The sequence below is a fragment of the Lontra canadensis genome, unplaced genomic scaffold (assembly GCF_010015895.1).
Source record: "Lontra canadensis isolate GAN:19392208 unplaced genomic scaffold, GSC_riverotter_1.0 scaffold23, whole genome shotgun sequence".
Lineage (NCBI taxonomy): Eukaryota > Metazoa > Chordata > Mammalia > Carnivora > Mustelidae > Lontra > Lontra canadensis.
This window is the reverse complement of record NW_022631017.1, coordinates 21,839,958-21,866,484: the sequence shown is the minus strand read 5'-3', so window position 1 is coordinate 21,866,484 and position 26,527 is coordinate 21,839,958. Positions and strand designations below refer to the sequence as shown.

The 26,527-nt window shown below is 39.1% G+C and overlaps 1 protein-coding gene across 6 annotated transcripts in view; it reads left to right on the top strand.

Moving 5' to 3' along the window:
- Window positions 1–9,496: 9,496 nt before the first annotated feature.
- SOGA3 (SOGA family member 3) overlaps window positions 9,497–26,527 on the top strand; it is a 45,118-nt gene continuing 28,087 nt past the window's right edge. For 2 of the 6 annotated variants that reach the window (XM_032862496.1, XM_032862495.1), the window contains exons 1-4: window positions 9,499–10,301; window positions 12,325–13,436; window positions 13,897–14,121; window positions 15,938–16,096. In XM_032862496.1, coding sequence (XP_032718387.1) covers window positions 12,342–13,436; window positions 13,897–14,121; window positions 15,938–16,096 — 1,479 coding nt within the window. In that variant the 5' untranslated portion in view covers window positions 9,499–10,301; window positions 12,325–12,341. Of the gene's footprint in view, window positions 10,302–12,247; window positions 13,437–13,896; window positions 14,122–15,937; window positions 16,097–26,527 lie in introns of all 6 variants that reach the window. The other 4 variants (XM_032862493.1, XM_032862491.1, XM_032862492.1 and 1 more) reach the window with 4 other exon arrangements.

The following is a 26,527-nucleotide window of genomic DNA, read 5'->3' as shown; positions in this document are numbered from 1 at the left end:
GTAATATATTTGAAACTCTCATAACTTACCTTTTAACTTTTTTCACATTATCTTTTGATGAACAGAAATTCTTATGTTTAATAAAGTCTAATGTACTAATCTTTCTATTTGTGTTATGCACTTTTTGAATCTTATTTTTTTATCCTTCTTTATCCCAGACTGAAAAAATATAGTCTCCTAAACTTTCTTTTTAAAGTGTTAAGGTTTTGCCTTTCATATGTAAGTCATAAATTCATTGCCAAGTGGTTTCTCTTTATGAGCCAATACTGTGATCCAATTTATTTTGTTTCCATAGACTTTGTCATTTGTCTTAATATCATTTATTGTATAATCCGTCATCTTCCTGCTGACTTTGCCACCTCTGTTACTTACTAACTCTGTTTCTCTAGTTTTTCTATCCCTGAGCCAATAATATACTAAGTATTAAGGTTTAAATATCAATATCTCATAGGGAAAACTCATTCTATCATGGTTATTCCTAACCCTGACACTTCACATATAAGAATCAAGTTGCTAATTTTCAAAAAATGAATTTTGGGATTTTGATTGGCAATCTCTGAACTATAATAAACTATTAATTCTCTATTAATCCATTATAAAAATGTGTAGGATACTGAATCCTCCTATAAACATTTATTAATGTCAACCTATTAGCTGACTTAGGACTTATTTAATTTTTCTGAATAAGGGTTTATCATTTTCTTCAAAAAGTTATTCTACATTTCTTATTTGATTTATTAATACACATAATCTATTTTGTAGTTATAATAATACATATCCCTTTAAATAATGTTTTCTGTTTGTTATTGGTATAATGACATGGATTATAAATTGATTTTTTTATCACACAACAGTCTTTCTTAACTCTACTATCAATAATTTATCTGCATTCTTTAAGACAGTTTTGGGGTCAATAATAATATCAATAATTATATCACCTACAATGATTATTATTTTTACTCCTATTGCAATTCCTTTTTTAAGATTTTTTATTTATTTGAGAGAGAGAGAGAACACAGAGGGAGAGTGACAGGGAGAAACTGACCCCCACCCTGCCCCCAAGCATAGAGCCTGATGTGGGCCTCAATCCCAGGATCCTAGGGTTATAACCTGACTTGAAGGCAGATGCTTAACTAACTGAGCCACCCAGGTCCCTGTAATCCTTTTTTTTTTTTTTTAAGATTTATTGATTTATTTTAGAGAGAGAGAGAATGTGAGCAGTGAGAGGGGGAGAGGGGAAGAGAGAGAATCTCAAGCAGACCTGAGATGAGTATGAAGCCTGATATGGGGCTTGGTCTCACCCCTCTGAGATGATGACGTGAGCCAAAATCAGGAGGCAGTCACTCAACTGACTGAGCCACCCACGCACCACTCCACTGCAATTCTTTTTTTTTTTTTTTAAGATTTTATTTATTTATTTGACAGAGATCACAAGCAGGCAGAGAGGCAGGCAGAGAGAGAGAGAGAAAGCAGGATCCCTGCTGAGCAGAGAGCCTGATGCGGGGCTCGATCACAGGACCCTGGGATCATGACCTGAGCCGAAGGCAGAAGCTTTAACCCTCTGAGCCACCCAGGCGCCCCTCCATTGCAATTCTTAAACTAAATTTTTATTTTACTGTTACTGTAGAATCTCTATTAGAATATTGAATATAAATAGTAGTCTTTCATATCTTTGTTCTAATTTCTCAAATGAAGCATTTTTAATAAATCATCAAATATCCTGTTTGCTATAGATAATTTTTGTGGATATACTATATAGAGATGACAATGTTTTCCTTTATTCTTAATTTAATAATATCCCATTATTACTATTTCTATTCAATATTGTACCAGAAGTCCTAGGCAGTATTATAACATGAGAGAAATTAATTTAAGGCAAAAGATTTGGAAGGAAAAAAAATTAACATTACTATTTTTACATGATATAATTTTATCTACTTAGAAAATGATTCTATAAAAAAATTATATACAAGTCCATTGCCATTCTATACATTAACAACACGCAATTAAAACATATGCTTATCAATGGAACTAGAGAGTGTTATGCTAAATGAGATCATTCAATCAGAGAAAGAAACAAATACCATGTGATTTCACTCATATTTGGAACTTAAGAAACAAAACAAATGAGCAAAGGTTAAAAAAAGGAGGAAGAGAGAGAGCCAAACCAATAAAGAGACCCTTAACTATAGAGAATAAACTGATGATTACCAGACTGGAAGAGGGTGGAGGAATGGGAGGGTGGGTTACATAGGTGATGGGGATTAAAGAGAACTTGTGATGAGCACCCGGGTATGTATGGATGTGTTGAATCACTATGTTGTACACTTTGAAACTAACACTACAATGTATGTTAACTAACTGGAATTTAAACAAAAATGTTTTAAAAATATGCTTAAAAAGAAGACACTTTTAACAACAACATAAAAATATCAAGTACTTGGAATGAAACTAACAAAGGATGTGAAAGCTCTTTGGGAAAACAAAAAAAAATTATTCAGGTTCAGAAAGACAATCTAACTGAATAAAAAGATATACCATGTTAATATAGAGGTAAAATTCATGTCTTAAAAATGATAAGCCCTTCAAATTGATTAATATGCAATCCGATGAAATGCCCATAGAGAAAATTCATTACCAGTATTGAAAGAAATATCTCAAAATGTATGCTTTTTCTGAAAATAGAAATTTTTTTTAAGATTTTATTTATTTATTTGACAAACAGAGATCACATGTAGGCAGACAGGCAGGTAGAGAGAGAGAGGAGGAAGCAGGCTCCCTGCAGAGCAGAGAGCTCAATGCGGGGCTCGATCCCAGGACCCTGAGATCATGACCTGAGCCGAAGGCAGAGGCTTAACCCACTGAGCCACCAAGGTGCCCCTGAAAATAGAAATTTTAAGATCTCTGTCATACATGAAAAATAGGAGTTTGTGAGAAACATCGTAATTTTAAAGTCTTTGAGTTATTGATCACGTTGATCACATTTTTTGTGAACAATATCTTTATTTTAATTAAGGCATAGCTGACATATAACCTTAGATTCATTTCCTGTGTACAACATATTGATTCAACAATTACGTGCATGACAGAATGCTCACCATGATAAGTGTAGTTACCATCTGTTACCATACAAAATTATTACAAGATCATTGACTATATTCCCAATGCTGTACTTTTCACTCCTGTGACTTTTTATTTTACAACCAGAAGTGTATACCTCTTAATCTCCTTCACCTATTTTGCCTATTCTGTCACCCCCTCCCCTCTGGCAAACACCAGTTCCTTCTCTATATTTATGACTCAATTTGTTTTGTTTGTTTATTTTGTTTTTTAGATTCCATATACAAATGAAATTATATGGTATGCATTTTTCTCTGCCTTACTTCATTCTGTGCTGAATATCTTATATTCGACTCCTTCAAATTTGTTCTCCAACCAAGAAGATGGCTTGAGTGGATCTCGTCAAATACCTCCTAAGGCCTCTGGATTTAATTGGAAAAGCCTAAGGAGAACCCCAACAGGAGACCAGAGGCAGGCAGGACAGTGAGATCATCTTGAGCTGATTATGTCAGCCAACAGGAAAGCTCTGTTCTCAAGTAGCCTGCTCTACACAAATTTATTTTCCTGGGTTCCAATGACCACTCTGTCTTCTCATCTTTTTAATACTATTGCCAATGGTGTCTCTGTTGTTGTTGTTGTTGTTGTTGTTGTTGTTATTTTTACAAAGTGTGCTGATAATCTCCTGTCTGGTATTTAACCCCAAATTATTTAAGTATCCATTGTGGTTTTTCCTATATCCAATCTACACCTCATAAATTGTAAATAAGCCCTCTTCAAATTATCTTAAATTGAGTATGTCTGAGTGAACATTTACATACAATAAATATCACTGTGTGAAGAATAAATCAAGTCAAAGTAACCTAGGATCATCAGATAAAAGAGTATCCTGGGGGTACCTATGGGGCTAGTTGGTTGTGCACGCACCTCTTAGTTTCTATTTAGGTCATGATCTGAAGGTTGAGGATAGAGCCCCATATCTGGCTCTGTGCTCAGTGCAGAGTCTGCTCATATTCTTTCTCTCTGCCCCTTGCTGCTCTCTCTCTAATGAGTAAATAAAATCTTAAAAAAAAAAAAGAGCACCTTGATCTTTATGTACCATATTTTAGTATCCAAAACTTTAGTGACAAGACATTGAAAAAAAACCTCACTGATATTTAAGAACATCAAGAAAACAGGATACTAGAATATAAAGTATAGGTGGTATTTTACTTATTTTTCTATAACTGGATCAACTAAATATTAAATATTACTTGTTAAAAATTTTTTTATTTTTTTCAGCATAAGAGTATTCATTATTTTTGCACCACTCCCAGTGCTCCATGCAATCCGTGCCCTCTCCAATACCCACCACCTGGATCCCCCAACCTCCCACGCCCCACCCCTTCAAAACCCTCAGATTGTTTTTCAGAGTCCATAGTCTCTCATGGTTCACCTCTCCTTCCAATTTCCCTCAACTCCCTTCTCCTCTCCATCTCCCCTTGTCCTCCATGCTATTTGTTATGCTCCACAAATAAGTGAAACCATATGATAATTGACTCTCTCTGATTGACTTATTTCATTCAGCATAATCTCTTCCAGTCCTGTCCATGTTGCTACAAAAGTTGGGTATTCATCCTTTCTGATGGCGGCATAATACTCCATATACACTATGGAGTATTAAATATTACTTTTGCAGCTTATTTAACAAATACTCAGGCATATAATAATATAAAAAATGAGCAGATCCATTTACCATTAGTAGAATCTTTGCTTATGTTCCTTTTTAAAAATTTTTTTATTAACGTATAATGTATTATTTGCCCGAGGGGTACAGGTCTGTGAATTGTCAGGTTTACACACTTCACAGCACTCACCATAGCACATACCCTCCCCAATGTCCATAATCCAGACACCCTCTCCTTACCCCCACCCCCGGCAACCCTCAGTTTGTTTTGTGAGCTTAAGAGTCTCTTATGGTTTGTCTCACTCCTGATTATGTTCTATGCAGAGAAGGACCCTAATATAATTTTTTAAGACAGGATGGGGGAAGGTAAGAGTTAGAACTTAAAAACTTGTGCTAAAATTTCCTAGTGAAGTACCTGGTAACTTGGGATGCCATTCTTGTTGGTCTGACATAATGAGAATTAGCCTACTATACTTATATTAGGTCAGTTATTTATTGATGAAGGAGGATTTAGAGGTGAGATAAAGGGTTATTAAAACATTGCTATAAAAATCAACAATTTTTGCATTAGGGGAAATTTAATGGTAATCTTAAAAATATATAGCATTTACATAATAACTATAGACTTGTTAAAAATTTCCACTAACATTAAGATTGAAATGAGACTAAGTTGAAATCAAATATCTGACGGAATTTTGCTTATGGTGAGGGCCTAGACATTGGCTTGAATTACCAAGGGTAAATATTCATGAGCATTTATAGAAGCAGTCCAAGAGAATTTTGACTATGCAATACCTAACTTCAAACGTACACAACAGCAAATGCATGAGTAACTAAAGCCTTCATAGTACACTAGTAATTTCTGCCAATCATAAAGCAGCCGGAATCCAACATATGAATTAACAACTAGTTATTGGTCACAGTGTTAAGTTACAACATACATACATTTACTTTGAGAAATTGTAGCACAAAAATTAGGCAAAAGACAATATATGATATAGTTTGGGTAGTCTGCATAGACATAAAAAGATGAGTAATGATGTTTACAACCCAAGGAGTCTATGATTCATAAATCATAATCTAAAATGTAATCCAGAGAACAAATGTGGCTTGTGACTGCATACATATATCAGTAAAGGTCAAGACAAGGGCACATCTCCAAGCTAAATTACTCTCTAAAAACAGGGGATGGATCTGAGAGTATCAGGTTTTCTCTGTCATTGAAGTCTACGAGTAAAATTCCAGCCCTTGTGCCGACTAACTACCTGCTAGAGATAATGAGAGATACGGGAATGTTATTTGAAAATATCTATCATATTTACAATTAATTTTTAATTTGAAGTAGCACATTAGCTTGGGATGGACAATTATAAAATAATTTAAGACTAACCAAGTATTTCTAACAGTGTGACATTACTTATTAGTTCTATGGAAATGATTCTATAGAAATTTTTTCTAGAGAATTTGGTGTAAACTAATATAATAATATTCCTAAATATGAAAAATGACAGCAAGAATTAACATTTACTGGTACCTTACAGAGCCAGGCACATAGTAATTATCACTTAAAATTTGTTATGATTAGCACATGTCCCATGCACTGTAATAAGAATTACCTTCACCATTTTATAATAATCATCACAAATTAGGTATATAAACTCAACAATATATGTTAAATATATAGATAAATGAATGAATGAATGACTGAGTGGAAAAATACAGAGGCTCAGAGAGTTTAAATAACCTGCCTAAGTTCACATGACAGAATAATTTGAGACTTAAGGTGAGCCTTAAGGGTAGCTTTTTTGTTTTTTATTTATTTGTTTGAGAGAGATGGGAGGGGCATGAGCAGGGAGGAGAGGGAGAATGAGGGGGGCAGTAGGAGGAGAGGGAGTAGGGAGGAAGGATAAGCAGACTCTCCACTAAACAGGGAGCCTGTTCTGGGTCTCTATCCCAGGACCCTGGGATCATGACCTGAGCTGAAGGCAGACTGTCAAGTAACTGAACCACCCAGGTGCCCCATTAAAGGTAGCTTTTGAATAGGAGAGGAAGACAGACATGCTAAGTATGGAAAACAGCAAGAAAAATAATACACAAACAGAATGAGCCCTAGATGCTTAAGGGGTAAAGAGACAATAAGTACAAGTAGGAAGGGAGTATGTGTGGTGAAGCATTAGAAAGCACATTTTGGTATAGGATGGGGACAGTGCGATTCTTTGAAGTCTAGAAGAAGAGTTTGAACATGATCCAGTGATTGTAAGCAGAGTGACATGAGGAAATTTTTTGCCTGAAAGAAGTGTAAACAGGCAGCATTAGGCAGTATGGGTGTGGCAGAAAGAATCTATTTAATATAGGAGGAATTCACAATGGTCTGGATTTTGGTATTCATTACACAGAAAATAAAAAAGATAAGTCTAAGAAATATTTTGAAAGAAAAAAATGGATATAGAAGGAAACAGATTAAGCAATAAAGAAACCAATATTTAGTGAGAAGATGTATCAAATGATGATTTCATTTAAAAATCAATATAGAATATAGTTTTTCTTCACTAAAAGGAAAAGAAAATAAAACTCAATACCAGTTGGACAAGAGAGAACATTTTCATATGGAGTTTGAGTTGATAATGTTGTTTCCAAATGTAGGCAGTCTGTTCCTATGTCAAAAGATCAGCCTAGGTAGGACACAGGTACAAATCAGCCTTGATTTTTTTTTTTAAGTCCTGGTATGAAAAATAAGTATGGGGGAAGAATATAAAAAGCAGACTGGATATAAGAAAGGACCCAAGTTCACGTTCTGATTGTGAAATTTAACTTAAATAAGTCACTTACCACCTCAAACTGTTTTAAGTGGAGAAATAGTATCTACTTCACAGTATTTTAAGCGTACCAAGTGAAATGGTCTTGCAAATTGTAAAGCTATATAAAGATACCTTTATACAGTTAAAGTCTTGAGAACCAAAGGGTAGATATTTTAAGCTATGTATTTAAGGACTTTGGAACTGAGACTTCAGCCTTCTTCCCTTGATTGAAGATGCACCCCATACTATGCTACACAACAAGTAATTCATTATTACAGAATTAAAAGGCCACTTGGTCTGTCCGCTTCCAAGACACAGCAAAAATAATACTGACAAATTCTGACAAAATCTTTGAATAATCATCTTCGGGGTTTGTCTTATTGAGTAAATATAATCTTAACTAACAAATAAAAGAATAATTTTTGAGTTCAAAAGTTCTCATGGCATATTTACATGAGTAGAGAAGCATCTTAATATTGCTTATTCTTATTCTTTATTAGTCTTCAAACTTGACATTGCATAATACTAAATTATGAAGTGACACATTTAAGCACAGTGACTACTTGATTGAAACATGCATGATAATAAATTCTTGGTTTTTTTATAAGCCTTTTAAAGTTACTAATTACACTGAAATAAATAATACTGCCTTAGGAAAAAAAAACTGAAATATAGGTGACTGAACAGAGTGCAAGCTCTTAGAGAAGCAGGACAGGGTACATTTTGTGTTCATAGACTATGTTTATAATATTATTTTATTTGTAAGGATTAATCTGAAAAAAATATTTTTATCCAATTTATCCACTTTGATTGAATGAGACCTATGGATCTTGGTATTTCTTAAGGAAACTACAACTCAAGTTTGAGTACATAACGACAAGTTGTCTAATATAAATTCCAAATAAATTGTGATTATATTTTACTTTGCTTCCCCCCGCCCGTTATTTTTGCAGCCTTGTTGAGGTCTGAGCTGTTCATTATAGATGTCACAGATACCACATTTCCACTTTTAAAAAGTAGGAAAAAGATTATGTGGAAATTATCTGATTCTCTTCAATATGCCTGAACCTCCCAGACAGGAAGTATTTGTTTTATATTTGCATACTTAGCACCTTGGACAGTGCCGGGCATAAAATCGGCATTTATCTATTCTAGACCAAATGAATACATGAATGTTTTGTCCTATAGATTGCTGGAGCTACTAATCACCAGGACTTAAACAGCTTTTTATTTTGCTGTAATTATGTTGCTTGTATGCAAACTACTCTTAAATTGTCTTTATTTCATTTTTAATGCAAGATGTTACACTCAGAAAATAAAATCTCTTAGGCTAAAATTCATGTTAGCTTAAAAAATATTATATTGACCACCTTTGTACCTACAAAACCACATATTAATGAATAAATTAAAACAAAATTAGAGCCAAAAATGCCTTTTCTAACGCAGTGTTTACTTTTATTCTCATCCTCAAGTTCACCAAGGAATTCTTTGAGGTGCAAGGGAGACCTCCATACCAACCCCTCCTCCTCAAAAATCACCGGAAGGAAAAATAATTTTCCAGTCGGATTTCAAAAATACTATTGTGGAACAGTATAGATTAGTGTACATTGTAAAGACATATTTTCTGAATTCCTTCCTTTCCTCCCTGAATTTCCTTTAATCTCCTATTTTATAAATACACTCGATGATTTCTGTTCACCATATGCACTACTATAAAGATTATGGATTCTAGCAATTGCTTCTTGTATGCACAACAGAAACGAGGATTTAATAAAGGAGAGAGGAGTGTAAACCAAGGGCAACCCCGCTGTAAACGATCTCTGTAAACCGATATTTATTAAGTTTGCACTAAATTGGTGGTGGCATCTCAAGAGCCCTTTGTCTGTAGGACGGTGGGTCTGGCAACCATTATCTACTCGGGGAAGCAACGTCTGTGACTCCGCCCGGGCTGGGGGTGGGGAGGGTGCACCGCGTGGAGGGCTGTACGAGAATTAAAGTGAGCGAACAAAGAGAACTCCCAGCAGCCGCCTGCCAGCTCCTCGCAGCTGCCTCAGGAGACGTCAGTCACGCCCGGGAAGGCTGTTCGAATACGCCTCCCAGAGAAAAGAGCTCAAGTGAATAATAGATGGAGATTGATCCGCCCAGCACAAAGCTTTGCAGAAAACCAGCGCATCCGATTTCGAGCGGTTTTGGAATCCTCTGCCAAGTACAGGATATGGGAGCGAAGCAAGGACTTGGAGCACAGCTACAGATCTTCCATCTCGGGTGTGGCTCCGGCCTTTTTGTCTTCTAGCCACCTCCCATGTCATCCCCTCCTTCCCCCACCCCGGCCCGTCCCCGCCTTCTTCTCTTTCCTTATGAAAGTAGCCTCTCTTTGGTTACTTCTACCCTATCCTCCCTTGCAGTCCCGCCCTCTCCCCTGCCCAGTCCGGTGAGGTCAGCTCATGAATATCAGTGCACTTCCTGAGGAGCGTCTGGCACCGCTTGGTACCTCGCATGTTCGCCGGCTTGGAGCCGCAGCTCAGCCGAGTCGCGGACCACGGGAAGTAACCGGCTCTGGGGGCCGCGGAGCCTGCAAGTTAACGCCATTGTCTGGAGAAATCGAGTGGGTGTGGAACTGGGGCGAGAGGGCCCAAAGTCGTGCTCAGCCAAAAAGTGGCATATAATACTACGCAGTTAAACTTTCCTTTTAAAAGACGTAAAAATAAACCCTGAAGTCGCCGGAGGATCAGAAGGAAAACGCTGTTGATGCAACTTCGAAACATCGCGTCTGCAGAGAAGTGAGCAGTTCTTCTGGATTTCTAAAGGGATGGGGATGAGAGATGGGGTGGGTCAGTGGGCAGATAAAATTTGAGATTAAAATTGTTGGTTTGTGCCCATCCGGGGTTGCTTGGTTGGCGATTTCCACGGGGGAAGCCTTGCAGAGGCACAGCATCTTGTCACTTTGTGAGAATCACGTGACAGCATGGTACCTTTGATTGTGGGAGCCGAGTTCCTGAGCTTTCTCCTGGGTTAGAGCTTTCTGGGAGCCGAATTCAAACGTTGTCAGGGGACTCTCAGCTCCTAAGTGATTATGCCTAATTCAAAAACTAAAATAAGGTTGCATTGGCAATATAGCTTGTTTAAGTGGTCCGCATTAGTATGACCCATGCCTTTGAACTAGGCCAGCCATTCCAGAGGGATGTGGCTCCGAAGAACGTGTAGAAAATAAGTTGGTGGATAACTTTTTTCCCCTTAGTGACTTCTTTGTTCGCCATTATTTTTTAAACAGTTGGGGGAGATCCCAAAAGAGAAAGTCAGGGGCAGAAGGAAACTTCCAGTAATATTTCTTCATAAAATGAGGAATTGCTGCATGTTCACTAAGTTATGATATTTAAAATGGACAATAACAGGAATAATGCTAGTAAAATAACTGGCAAGCATCTCTTCTCCTAATAGGAAGGTTTTTTTTGTTTTGTTTTTTTGTTTTGTTTTTGTTTTTTTTTTAAGCAGAACTTTCTGCCTAGTCATACCCCTTTCGGTGCTTTAAAGAGAGATGGTAGCTCTAAGGGAAAAGCACCAAACTGACAGTCGACCAGGTAGCTGGATCACTAGGCAGAAGAACCCAGGAGGCAATGGCTTGCTATTTTCCAGATTTTAAAAGCTAGTGATGGATTTATCTTGGAAAAAATACACAATAGAGGTTTATCTTGCCACCATGAGTAAGGATGCACCAGGTTTCTTGGCTGGAGGGTCATTCTGTCTCAGAATTTGACTCCATAGAAGGAATCCGGCACTTTAAAAGTACAGCTTTACCTATGATATAAACTTTACCTGTGATATATACCATATAATAAGATGTTTAAGAATGAAAATATCTTCTATCTGGCAATTACACTTAAAACTAAAATGACTCACAAGAACTATAAAATTCTAATAAATGTAGAAGTCATCACGTGTAACTTAAGACATTGTGCAGGGCTGGCAATAAACTTTTCCAAAAGTATTTTAAAAATTGTTTACCAAAGCTTAAAGAAGAATACTTTTAGGGTTACTAATAACTAAACCATCTAGATGATCCTGAATGCCGTTACTTTCTTAAAATGAAGTTGATTTAAAAACCACTCATTACTTTTGTCTTATTTCTAGTCTAAAAGAAAATGGGTGAATTTCTCTAACCAAGAACAACAATAAGAGTCAGACCTGTCTGCGAAATGTATCCACAGCAAATTTCCTGTAGGAACCTACATCATAACCCCTTTCCTTTCATTGAGAATAGTAATTAAATAAAATGTTCTTTACTAAACTAGGTTTTAAAATGTGGATTCAATAAGGAGGAAAACCAAAGTTGAAAAAGCGGGTATTCAACTCTAGCATGTGGACTTCTTTTCCTTCTAAAGCTTCTTCCTGACTTTATCCCATCTTTTTTTTTTTTTAATTCTCCCTTCCCATCAATTCCTTTCTGACCCATATCTCACCATTGCCAGAACCTGCTACCGTGAGAATTTTAGGTTCAGCTGCTTTCCGATCATCATCGTTTTAATGAGATGGAGTGAGTTGGAGATGGTGCCTCCCTCAACAAAATTAAAATAGACTCTTCTGCATCCTCTTCCTAAATTCAAGGCTTCTGTTAAGTGCTTTACAAATTTCATGATTTTCTAGGGCTTCTCTTTTACGGGGAAATCACCCTTTGCTCCGTAACAATGCAGACGTGTTGTGTGCTTCCCTTCTTTTGTTTCTATCTCAGATTAGAAAGGAAGGTTGGCGGATTTGAGAAGGGAAAAGAATGATCTGGTGATGAACCATTCTAATCTCATCTGGTAGATTCTTTCTAGACCGCTATGAGTCAGCCACCGATGGGGGGCGCTGCCCCCGCCACAGCCACAGCTTCTGCAGCCACCTCTGCCACTGAGGCTCGACTGCACCCAGAGGGCAGCAGCAGAAAACAGCAGCGTGCTCAATCACCTGCCAGACTAAGGGACAATTCGGTCCGACAGACAACCGCGACCACACGGTCCCCCGTGGGGGCCGGCACTAAACTCAATTCTGTTCGACAGCAGCAGCTGCAGCAGCAGCAGCAGCCGGGCAACAAGACCGGGAGCCGCTCAGTGCCTCCGACCAGCGCCCGAGGAGGCGGAGGCGTGGCGGAGAAGGCTGCGCCCCTGGCGCCCAAAGGGGCCGCGCCGGGAGCTGTCCATCTCGCGGCTGGTGCTGAAGCGGCCCCTGCGGCGACCCTGGCCCCCGTGGGCGGCAGGAGGCCTGGCCCGTCGGAGGAGCCATCCCGGGAGCTAGAGCCAGTGTCCGCTAAACTCGGGGAACCCCCTCCGCTCGGGGAAGGAGGAGGAGGGGGTGGGGAAGGAGGAGGAGCCGGCGGCGGCTCCGGGGAAAGGGAGGGGGGTGCTCCGCAGCCGCCGCCGCCGCCCAGGGGCTGGCGAGGGAAAGGCGTACGCGCTCAGCAGAGGGGCAGCAGCGGCGGGGAGGGGGCCTCCCCTTCACCATCCTCTGCGGGCAAAACCCCAGGCCCCGGCAGCAGAAACTCCGGAAGCGGTGTTGTGGGGAGCGGGAGCGGTGGCGGAGGGAGCTACTGGAAGGAAGGATGTCTGCAGTCTGAGCTCATCCAGTTCCACCTCAAGAAAGAGCGGGCGGCAGCGGCGGCAGCCGCGGCTCAGATGCACACTAAGAACGGCGGCAGCAGCAGCCGCAGCTCCCCGGTCGCTGGCGCCCCTGCCATCTGCGAGCCTCTTGCAATCCCTTCAGTCTCGCCAATGGCGGCGGCAGCGGAGGGCCCCCAGCAGAGCGCCGAGGGCAGCGCGAGTGGAGGGGGCATGCAGGCGGCGGCGCCTCCTTCGTCGCAGCCGCACCCGCAGCAGCTCCAGGAGCAGGAAGAAATGCAGGAGGAGATGGAGAAACTGCGAGAGGAAAACGAGACTCTCAAGGTGAGAAGGGTGGGGGGCAACCCCGTGGGGGAGGGGAGGTGTGGGTCTCGGAGGATTAGGGCGTGTCCCGCGAGGGTGAGAGTCTGTTAACCTGTTAGAGAGCCTTAAAAAGGGAAGGGAAGAAGAAACAAGAGGAGGGGGCTCCTAGGCCTTTTCTAGATTTAAAACGGCCTAAGATTAGTAGCCTCAGGTTTTAATTTAAATCCAAATTTGGGCCTTCGTTCTCTAATTATCATGGCTTGTCCCACTTTTTCATGCAGAGAGATAGAGTAGGAGAGTGCGAGAAGGCCCAAAGAAGGCCCGTTTTTCTAGTTTCTTCTTCATTCAGCTCTGTCACTCCTGTCTCATGGAGAGGGGGCAATAAAACTGAGAATTTGGAGTTGGCATGGGGTACGTACGGTGCATGTCCGGATGGCAGGGGGCGAGGTTAATTTTGACCCACGGCCTGTCACCGCCTCAGAACGAGATTGATGAGCTGAGGACCGAGATGGACGAGATGAGGGACACTTTCTTCGAGGAGGATGCCTGTCAACTGCAGGAAATGCGCCACGAGTTGGAGAGAGCCAACAAAAACTGCCGGATCCTGCAGTACCGCCTCCGCAAAGCCGAGCGCAAAAGGCTCCGCTACGCACAGACTGGGGAAATCGACGGGGAGCTGTTGCGCAGCCTGGAGCAGGATCTCAAGGTCTGCAGCACCGGGGCTTGGGTAGGGGGTGGGGGGCACGGGGCAGGGGCGGCAGGTGAGAGAGACCTCTTTGCGAGGAAAGGCCTTTACTGGTCATTAGCAAAGACACGGAGTTTCGCAGCGCTAACCACGAAATACCAGGCTTGGGGCAGGAGAAAGGGAAGAACAGACCAGTGGGTCTGAAGGGTCTAGTGTGCGTGAAAGGCCTTGAGGAAAGCGAGGTCTGTAGGCTTTCCTGGGAGTAACGGTGACTCCTCCAGAGTTGGTAGGAGGAGGGCGCCTCCCCTGGCAGAAACGCGGGCGTGGCAAAGAGCAGACTCTGGCGTTGGTAGATCTGGCCTCCAGAGGCTGTCTTCCGAGCGAAGGCCGGGTGAAATCAGGCAGTCAAGAGCAGCGCGATGAAGACTCCCGAAGGGAGAGGAATTGAAGACCAGAACAGGAACAGCGTTGGAAAGATATTAGAGTTAGGGTTTCTCGCTGCAAGTCACCCTAACCTCCTTCTTTCAGGACTCCTTCCTTTCTGTACTTTGCTAACTCCATGAAAGAAAATCTGCCCAAATCACCGCCCCTTGTGGAGAAGTAAAGAGCGAGGGCAGTAAATGAAAGAACCTCATTCTTAATGTGAAGCTGTTCCTTTAGAATTCCCCCCAGTGTGGAAATTTTAACCTTGAAATACGTTTTTTAAGTAGGTGTGGCCTAATTACTTCGGTTCAGTTTGACTGTAGGCAGATTCACTGACAGTGCAAACCAATGTTACCTTCATAACCTCGGACAACCAAACATAATTTTAATTATTCTAACTTCCTCAAGATATGAAAATCAAGTGTCATTATCCTATATTTGTTTTAAAGAAAGCTGTGAGAAAACACTTAATGGAGGTCATTGTATTATTTTTTTTTCTTTTCCCAACATTTGTTGAGTGCTCACGATGCACCAGGCACTGTGGCAAGCATTCTTATATATAACAGTGAATTATCTCTCTAAATGTTAGCAGAAGACACACACACACACACACAAAAAAAAGGGAGGGGGACCTATGAGGTTGGAATTATTACTAACATCATCTTGTATGGAAGCTGAACCTTTTCAAAGCTAAAGTGCCCAGCCCCCAGCCCTGGGAATTGGCTAGTAGGTGGCCAGGCTGTCTCCCCATCCAGTAAAAAACCACAGTCTATGTCCTGAGCCACTGTATAATATCGCGCCAAAGCAAAGGCAAAAATGTACACTGTAGTTAAAACAAAACAAAACTTAATCTCAAGGACTGATATATTTCCTAGGATTTCATATTTCTTAGGATCAGAATTCAATCCTCACACTTCACCTGTGAAAACTTTGTTTTCTAGTCTTGAAAATGAGTAATAACAGAAATATATAATGTTGTAGAATCAGAGGAGATACGTGACGTTTCTTTACGCGTGATGAATCACAGTTGAACATCTATTACGTGGTGTAGTGTAGAGGTTTAGGGAACAGAGTGGAGAGCCAGACTACCTGACCACTTGTTAGCTGTGTGACCTTGAGCATATTACTTCACATCTCTGAGACTCCATTTCCTCATTTGTAAAGTAGGAATAGTAATAGTCCCTATATCATGGGATTGTTGTGATGGTTAAATAATTTATATATGTGAATGACTTATATATAAAGCATACTGGTATATGGCAGAAACAATTTGTATATCAACTCTTATTAGTTTTATTTATTTATTTATTTATTTATTTATTTATGGCTCTTAGTAGTTTTAATGTGAATATAACTTTAGCTCACTATTTTATTGTCTTTAATTATATATTATTGTTAAAACACTTTAACTTAGGTTGCAAAGGATGTATCTGTCAGACTTCACCATGAGTTGGAAAATGTGGAAGAAAAGCGAACAACAACAGAAGATGAAAATGAAAAACTGAGGCAACAGCTTATAGAAGTTGAGATCGCAAAGCAAGCTTTACAGAATGAACTGGAAAAAATGAAGGAGGTTAGTATTTGATTATCTCATGTTCTGCTACATATACATTTAGTTCTTTAGAAAAGAATCCCCAGGACAAATATGACTGTTAAAATACTTCCATCTTTTAATGATTATAGATCAGTTTGTTGTTCTCACCCAATATACTAACAGATGCATGACTTCATACTAAATTAATAAGTAGCAAAGAAAAACTGACCTCAGCCCTACCTCTAACTTGATATATATGAGCTCTGACTGAGGTTCCATTCTGTCCTCTAAGTTCATGTTAAAGAGGGGCATCTGCGTGGAGCAGTCGGTTGAGCTCCTGACTCTTGGTTTAGGCTCTGGTCATGATCTCAGGGTTGTGGGATTGAGCCCTGTATGAGGCTCTGCACTCAGCCCGGACTCTGCCTGGGTTTCTCCCTCTCCCTCTCTCCCTACCCACCCCCAAATAAATAAATAAATCTTTTTAAAAAATAAATAAATAAATTTATGCTAAAAAATTACACAACTATACAAACACAAAGGATGTCCAAGATTACGAAGGACTAAGTCTTGTGTTGAGAAGAAGAAATAGTCCTGTGATTATTAATGAGTTCATAGAACTGCAGACTTTTAGGATGAAAATGCCATAAAAATCATTTAATTGAATCGAATTGAATCATTGCTTGAATCCTCCTTATGACAAAACCCCCAAATGATCAGATGCTTAGAACATTACCAGTGACTGACCTTTAAGTTCATTTGCATTAGCCAATTCTGTCACAACCTAGCTCTGTTTAAAGGTTTTCTTTGTTTTGAGTTGAAATCTATGTCATTGTAATTGAAATTGACCAATTCATCTTAGTTCTTACCCTTTAGGGTAGAAGGAAGAGTCAAGAGTCCTCTTCCACATCAGGTATTTGAAGTTTCTATTTCCCCTAAATTTTCTCAAAGAACAAAATTAATATCAAAGAAAATAATTGGAGGAGAAAAGAAACAGAAAGGATTTATCAAGAGGTGATTAGCTTTGTTATGGAGAGAGTGGTTGGGTTATGAACATCGGGAAGGTATGTGCTATGGTGAGTGCTGTGAAGTGTGTAAACCTGATGATTCACAAACCTGTACCCCTGGGGCAAGTAATACACTATATGTTAATAAAAATAAATAAAGAAAGAAGTAATTAGCTTTGTGATAAGTAGCAATTGAATTAAAATAATCATCTTTGAAAACTGCCTGAGAGTATATGTGCAACTTACGAAAATTATTATTGAGAATTAGCAAATGCACAAATGGTCCTCTGGACATTGTCCTCTGCTTAAATATGCAGAATTTAAATGAAAATCCTAATCTTTCCATAGACTAACTGAATTATTGCACCTTGCATTGCTTTGCTTATCTCAAAATGGTATAAGAATATATTTACCATGTAACAGTGAAAAAAGTATCAAGTCTGGTTAGGAATATGTGTCAGGAATTTGTAATAGTTTCAGTGGGGTAAACTATTTTGTGATCTAAGTTTCTATTTATTATTATATTATCCTGATTTTAAACATTTTTTAACATGACAAATTAGGGCAAAACCATTTTCATGATCTGTAATTCCTGGCTAATACCTAAGGACGGCTGTGTGCTACAGGAGGAAAACATGGAAACCGGGAGCCATGTGACCATCTTTACCATGTAACTAACTGTGTGACTTAAAAAGCTTCAAACTTGCCTCAGTTTATTCAGTTGTAAAATGTTGTCTTAATGATTCTCAGCATCTCCTGCAGCTATCATGACTTTTATCATGAAGTCCAGGACATTATCTTTATAGAGTAGCATAGATTTTTTTTTTCCTAAAGTTAAGAGATTAACTATGAAATTATGTGAAGTATATGCTTCTTAAACAATAATGTACAGTTGAAATTAAAAAATGAAAAAAATTAATTTCCAGGAAAAACAAGGAAATAGGCAGCTTTACTAGTTTGCTAGGGCAGCTGTATCAAAGTACTGCCAACTGGGTAGTGTAAATAATAGACATTTATTTTCTCACAGTTCTGGAAGCTGGGAGTCCAAAGTTAAGGCGTAGTCAGGGTTTACTCTCTAGGAGAGCAGGATCTGTTCCAGGCCTCTCTCCTTGGCTTGTGGACGGTTGTCTTCATGTTTACACTGCATTCTCCCTATAAATGCCTATGTCCAAATTTCCTCTTTTATAGACATCAGTTGTTGTAGATTAGGACCTACCTAATTGTAGGTCGTACATTGTAGATTGACTGCTTCTGTAAAGACCCTATCTCCAAAAAAGGTCACATTCTGTAGTACTCTGGGTTATGAATTCAGCATGTGAATTGAGGGGACCCAATTCATTCTATAACCATAGCAATTAAACACCTTCTTATAGGCAAGTAAAGAGAAAGTTCATTGTCAGTTACATTAGGCTCCATTCCATCTTCATACCGCACTTGCCTTCTCCCATATTCCTTGTTTATACAATTAAGAACATTCAAGTCAAAACAAACTTCATTTGATGACCAGGAATGAAAGAGAAATACTTTGTGATTTGGTATCATGTGAATGTTTTTTAAGTAAATATCTGAAAGTTGGATTTAAGAATGGCATAAGAGCTTCCTGATTCCATTCTGTGTCCAGAAAAGGGGAAAATGCCTGTAGACTGTCCATTAGCCAGACAGATGGGACCTCTGCTATTGTAAAATAAAAGCCAGAATAGTCTGGCTACCAGGAAGGAGGACTAGAACCTGAGAATGCCCTCAGGAGAATCACTGTAGAGATGTGTTTTGTTGATTCTGTTACCTAAACTCTTCCCTTAACTTTGTCAGTCAGGGCTCTGACTCTGATTTGGGAAAACATTCTTGTAGCATCAAACAATGTGGGTATATGTTCATGCCAAAAAGGAAATTCACATTCTCCTTGGAGTTCTAAAAGCCAAACTCCAGTCCCTGATTAGAGACTACAACAACAATAACAAAAAGTGGAGGGAATTTAGGAGCATTTATTCAGGATATTAGCTTTTAAAGTAACCTTTGATTAAAAAGATGGGCTTTACAATAGCATTCCCAGTTTGAGAAGGTGGTTGGCAGTGGAGAAAGGAAATAGAAATAGAGAGGAAGAACATGAGAGTAGAAGACAAAGATCTGGGGGATTCTAAATGCAATAAATGAAAAATGAAAAATATTCTCACAGGAAAGTTCTGAAATCATTCATTTGAGGTTAGCCTTCATAGTGCTCAGAAAAGAGTCAGGAATAGAAAGGGTAGTGTAAAAATATATTTGGAAATCAGAAATGTTTCATTAAAATGAGATTCTTGCAATAATTTTGTTATCTTCCAAGAAGATCAGTATTAAAACTGAGTTGCAACATAAGTGTCTCACTGTGTGGGGTAGGAGCTGTGAGTTTGAAGCAAGAGTTGGCCTCGTGTGACTGTGACAGTTTCAGATAATCATCTGTTTACTTGGTTGTAAAACGAAAACCTATTCAAGTCCTTGGTGAGTGTTAATCACACAACTGTCATCCTTTGTGGCATTCTAATCAGTGGAGAAAACAGAAGGAGGCCAAACTTTCCATTACAAAGAAAAGACACTAGTTATGGAGTAAAATCATAAAATGTTAAGTAGAATATATTAGAGAGAAGCAACGCTCTAACTCTCAGTTTTTAGTTTCTTATATGGAGTCATATAGATGTTGAACTACACAACTGGGACCAATAGGCCATCTGCTGGAGTTTGGAAGCCATTTACTAAGAGTTTAATTGGCTTCAAGGGTGTTGACCAATTGCTCTCAAGGCTAGTGCCTACACAAGGTCCTCTGCACCTGCTCACATCCATCTGCTTATCTTCTTCCTCTGAGAGTACAGAGTGGGCACTGGGGTAAGAAGAGTTGAGTAGAGGCAGGATAGAGGTAATTAGACGAGTCTACTGCAACTCATTGCTTGTGCTGAAACTGTTGGTATTCTGCCAGCTGCAAACAAGAGGGACCTCTTAGGATGCAGCCTTAGAATCTTAATGGTATTCTCATCCGATTACAAAACATTGATTGCTACTACCACTATGCTTTCTTGCAGTAGAAAAATGCCTTTACTTTTATGTAACCCAGGGAAAATGACGGTTTTTCAGCATCACAAGCAATCAGAGACAGGTTTTTACAAAAGTTATTACATGGAAACTACAACTCATGGTTTGAATGCCAAGACAGGTTAATGCACAAATAGCATAAAGTAAAGATATGGAGGAGGCTCTCTGAGGGCCGAGTGTCTGCTACAGCTAATTGAAGGTCACTGCCCTTCATGAAGTCCTTCTTCTGTAGGAAGAAACTTTACTTTGAGAGTTCTGAAACCCTTGTGCTCTTCAGAAGGGAGGGGTCTTCTCGTGTCGCCTTTAAGATCTGATACTTTGAAAGGCATTGGTAACAGACATTTGAGGAAAGAAATGGACCTTTGAGGTTGGAAAGGAAGAAAGAGTAATGATGATGATGATGATGATGATGATGATAAATGATTATTTGATCCTCTTTATTTCAGAATCTATCTTCTTTGTGTTGTTTCATCCCTGAACCTCATGCAAGAGTCTTAAAATAATTTTCTTAACTTTTCCTGGTCTTTGCCCTAGAGGGCTCTTAATTCACCTACTACAATAGCACTATCTATCTTGGGACTTTTGTTTTCTGTGCACTTGGTTAATATAGCCTATCTATTACAGTGAACTCTCATTCTAGAACACAAAAATAATTAGTACCATAAATTTCAACAGTAATGTCTTTTTTTTAAGTATATAAAGAATATATCTGTTTACCCAGACTCTCTTTACAGACAGATCGCTAATAAATAAATTCTTGTCCTGCATGTTTAGTATTGCCTATTTATTTTTTGATATAAAATAAATAAGTGTAACTTTAATTGGTTTTGATAGGGTATGTTAATCTAAGTTATAAAGTTCAAAAATGAAATGCTGAGTGATAAATCAGTAAAGAAGCACTCCAAGAGATGGTTTTAAGGGGGTATTTCTTTGGCATTCAAATATTTTCCCCCTGGTTCTGGTAGTTGTAATTTGAAAAATAGAAGAGCAGATATTGACATTTTTAAATGAAATTTCCATAAATATTTTTAAATGCATCAATTAAACTCTATTACTTTAGTCACATCTTCTCAGAAGCAGTGGTTTGTTGAACAACTTAGGCAGGAATAATATGGATTAAATTAGAAGCAAAAAACAATGTGCCTGGTAAGCAGAAGAAACCTTGTTTTCCAGGTTGCTATATATTGGGTATGTGTTTTCGAAGATGTATTTATTTGGAAATTGTAAACTCAATTGGATTTTTTTTTCATGAAATTACATATGCAGTTGTATGCACTCTGAAGTTATTCCCTAGACTCAGTCCTATATTAGTGGGTCTTTTATTTTATCCAGATGCCAAGCCCCCAGCAAAAGCAAATCCCTGTTGGTGAGACAATCCCCGTTGGTGGCGTATTTTGTGAAACATATTGAACTTTTATTGTAAACCTCAAGTTTCTGTTTATTTAAATGAAAAGCACAAGGGTTTCAACGCTTTTGAAAGTAAGGATTCTTCCTACAGCCAGTTTGTGTCTTGGCTGGGATTTTGAACTTTATGTTCTTAAAGCACCAAGGCACTGTATAAATATGAATTTTACCTAATTAAGCATCTCCTTTTGATTATATATTCATTCCCATTTCAAATATCTATTAATTACAATGTTTGCAATGGCATGGCTTCATAGATCCTGTTCAATAAATGTATGTTGAAGGGCTCCTAGGTGGCTCAATTGGTTGAGCATCTGGCTCTTGATCTCAGTTCAGGTCTTGATCTCAGGATCCTGAGTTAAAGCCCCTACTTAAAAAAAAAAAAAAAAAAGTATGTTGAAAGGTTTGCTGCATTTGCTGGTAAACCATATCGATGGCAACTAAGTCTCCAACCATGTACACTACCAGTTTAACGAGGTCCTGGGGCTCTAGGCTGAACTTTGAGAGATCTGCTTGTGAGAGGTGAGCAGTTTATATATGTTTAAATATCTCCATGGAAGTTCTTTACCGACACAGGTATTAGAGTTGTTTACTTCTCCAGCTTCTTTCTCTAACCTACCTTAAAAAGGAATTTGAAACAGTTCTCAATAAATCATAACCCTTGAACTAAGGGTTTAAAATTTTGGCCAAGTAAGAATTCTGGACAGAGGAAAGAAAACTTAATCCAAGGGATGTGTGTGAAACAGCTTTGAGCTCAGTAGCAGTCGAGGCAGGGAGAGAAATATTCAGAGAAGTTGCTTCCTAACTGTGGCTGGATATGGAGGCAATGTCAAGCTTTATAGGAGGCCTTCAGAGCAACCATGAAGAAAATTAATCCTAGTACAGGAAAATGTTCACAATTATAAACAGACAACCGGTAGATGGCTCACATGACAACCGGTGGATGGCTGAGCCTTCATAACCACTGTCAGTTCTCATCTATCCAGTCTATAAATTAAGAATTACCCTTTTGCAGAAAAGAACATCTAGACATTTTGTCATTAGCTGTGAATTTGAGTGTGGTTTATTAGAAAGTTCACATGTCATGGCATCTAGAAACTGACTTTGAGCAAATAACTTGAAATGTATCGTCTTTATTCATAAATGTAGAAGTTAAACTAAATACTCTCCAAGTTTCCATAAAAATGTCATTTTCTACTTTGTTATTCATCTCTATTCTCCTTGAAAGTTTTATTTATAATCAAGTATGCCAGTCTGTTTCACTACTATTATTTTTATTATTGTAATTATCTTTTCCCTTATTCAATCAACAGATATTTATTGAATACTATTTATTGCCTACTGTAATATGGGCATATAGACACCCCACCCCCAGAGCATACAAAGACACAGATGTCAGGGTGTTGTGTTAAACTCAGAGTTTGTCCTAAATGAGTGAAGTCATCAGCTAAACATCCAAACATTTTAATTTTGCTATTATTGAAATGATATGACTTCTGAGATTTTCTGGAGGTTCAAGTCTTTATGTTTCCAAGAGTACAATAAAAATCTCTTTGAGGTCACTAGGCTTTTGTGTGTGTGTGACAGAGAAAAACCTCACGTAGAACTGACCCCCATTAAACAACCAGTCTTTTCCTTAAGGGACTTTGTTGGGTGTAACTGTGACCCAGCTAGTCCCTGTGGTGACTTTAGGTTTTGGGGCGATAATTCGTAACATTATTCTCTCCCACTCCCCTCTACCCTTGACTTCCTGAGAAGGGCCCGCTTTTAGTGGTGCAGAAAATAGCATCTCTCTGCCTCAACATCTTCCTCAGAGCTAAAAACCAAAAAGTTTGATCTGATTTAGCAAAGTTTGTTTGATTTAGCAAACATTTTATTGAGTATATATATATATATTTTTATATATAGTGTATATAAGAAGATAACAGTTAGTATAACCATGAGGGTAGTCCCTGACCTCAAGTTAATTACTTTCTGATAGAAAAGACAGCCTTGTGGGGCACCTGGGTGGCTCATTGGGTTAAGCCTCTGCATTCACCTCAGGTCATGATCCCAGGGTTCTGGGATCGAGCCCCGCATCGGGCTCTCTGCTCAGTGGGGAGCCTGCTTCCTCCTCTCTCTCTCTGCCTACTTGTGATCTTTGTCTGTCAAATAAATAAATAAATAAAATCTTTTTTAAAAAAAGAGAAAAAGAAAAGACAGCCTTGTAGAAGTTGCACTTTGACAATATTTACACATGTGTGTTACTATACTGAATGCTTTGATGTTCATTATCTCAGAATGGAAAATTTACGAGGATGAGGCTGACACCGGCTTTGATCACTGTAGTACCCTTAACATCCAGGTCACTGCCTGGCATTTAATCAATTAGACCATATTGTTCTGTAATATAATAACAACCATTATTCCATTCTTAATTTGTATATATCTTTTTTCCACACTAGACCATAAACCCTCTGGGAGTAAGAACCGAATCGTGTCTTACTCAGCATCATGCCCACAACAATCAGAAATTGTTGACAGAAAGGCCACAAAGATTAAATAATTTTGAGTGAGCGAATATGTGGAAAGTAGGAGAGGTATTTCAGGCCCTATTTTGTAGAGAACAAGAAATAGGATTCAGAAACAGGACTCTTTCCATGGGGCCTGAGTATAATAGAAACAAGATAGGAGGAAATCCAGGCTCACCCTGCTTCCAGAATTAGAGATCTCTTGAGACTTTGCTATCTCCTAGAAACTTCTAGTCCTCTACCTTGTTTCTTTCAAACCCGTTATTCCCCAGAAACAACAAGCCTTTCCTGGAATAAGGTCTCATAGTCTTGGGATGGGAAATAAGGACAAGAGCTCAAAAACAAGAGGAAAACCCTGACACCCTACACGTCAGTTCTGTGTTTGACTTCTATATCCTTTGGTGAAACAATGCAGAATGCAGGTTTAGAGAACGAGAGAAGACTGCAGACTGCAGATCTTGTCACTCCCAAAGACTATTCAACTATTTGCTTTAAATCTCTGATGTTTGAGAGTCAGCTCAGCAGTTAATTTGCCTGGACAGACAAGGGAAATTACCCCAGGGCTGCCGCTGCTCAGTGGCTACAAGCACTGAGTGCTAATTATAAACCAATCTCTGTGCCAGATACTTCATGTATAATGATGTTAATAGTTTCGTTTTAGGGGCACCTGGGTGGCTCAATCAGTTGAGCATCCAACTCTTGGTTTCAGCTTAGGTCATGATCTCATGGGTCGTGGGATCAAGCTCTGCCTCTGATTCCATGCTCAGCGGGGAGTCTGCTGGAGATTTTCTCCCTCCACTCCTTTCCCCATTCTCTCTCTCAGATAAATAAATCATTTTTAAAAGTAGTTTCATTTTAGAGGTAAACACTCAAGGCTTAGCAAAGTTAATATCACTCGTAAGCCGGCAGGGCCCACACTGGTCCGCCTGCCTCCAAGCCCATAGTCTCCACTGGCCAATGCTACCCAGCCACACCGTTGGGACACAGGGTGCCCCTTCCACAAGCACCTCTATCTTCTTCCAGACCACAAGTGACCTGCCATCTTTAGGGACCTTAATTCTCTTAGACTCTCCTAAGTTTGGCACCTCTAGCACACATTTAGAAAACACACTAAGAAATATTGAGAGAATACTTCCAAGGTGTCCAAAGGAAAATTATGTTTTCTCTCACAGAAGGGAAACCCTTACAGGAAAAAAAAAAAGAAAAGAAAAGACTAGAAAAGAAAAGGGAAGGGAAGGGAGAAGAAAGGAAGAAAGAAAGAAAGTAAGTAAGTGAGGGAGGGAGTGAGGGAGGGAAAAGGAAGAAAGAAAGGAAAGGAAAGAAGGAAGGAAGGAAAGGGAAGGGAAGGGAAGGGAAGGAAAGGAAAGGAAAGGAAAGGAAAGGAAAGGAAAGGAAAGGAAAGGAAAGGAAAGGAAGAAAAACTGGGAACATAGCGCTAAACAACATGTTTTCAAGTCTGTTGATACCATCTCTTCTTTTTACAGATTTCATACCTGTGTTATTTCAGATAAATCACTAATAGACTTAATTGCCTCTTAAAGGAAGATAACTATTTTCCCTCTTCAATCTATTCTCAAGCACAACAGAAGAGAATATATGTGGCATGCCTTATAAGCCCTAAGGTGGTGTAGACATCAGATGCTTTTGTCATTATCACATAGTTTTAGATTCTCTGATTAAGACTTAACTCTTAGAAAGAATGTTTGAGTCCATGAGAGTGAAATTTTAGATGTAGCCAGGACTCCAACTCTTCTACACAGGCTTTGAAACACTTCTGCTTTATCTTTCCCCATGAGTGTCCGTGACCGCGAAGTTCTTCTTTATAGGTCCCTTCACTATAAAGCCATTCTAACTTCTTCCACGTGTCGCATTCCCTCTTCCATGAGGCATGTTATTAGACCCGACCACTTCACCATCCAGAACTTCACCTTGGCAGAGGTTTGAAGGGACATGCAGACACTGCAGCTAGATTGTCTGTCTCCACACTCCCCAACAGGGCTGACCGCTGATTTGTCTGGGTGAATGTCTCTCCTACCTCTGCTGCTCTATAAATATTTTTCTTAAAGAGAAACATCTTAGCAGGGAGAGAAGGACTATTGTATTCAAGTACAAGACACTTTAGATTGTTTTGTGCCTTTTAGTGACTCCAAAGATAACTCTGTGCTCTCCGAATTTAGGAACCATATTTCTATTTAATTCACAGAAAGACTGTTATATATACAAAAACTGTAAATGCTTTTAAATGCTTGGGCAAGAGAAGAGGTGCTTAGGAAGATGTGATTGCTATCAGAGGAGCTCATCTTTAGCTCTTAGATTGGAAGCGTTTTTATCATCGTCTTTGTCTGTTTTATCTTTTCTTATCTGCTGCGCGTGTACATTTCCTTTCTCCTCCTATGTGTTCTTGGTTTTTATTATTTTTTTCCCATCTTTAGCTCTTAAATTAGAATTTACTCAATTCTTTTGTTTTCCAATACTTGTGTTACATCTGAGTA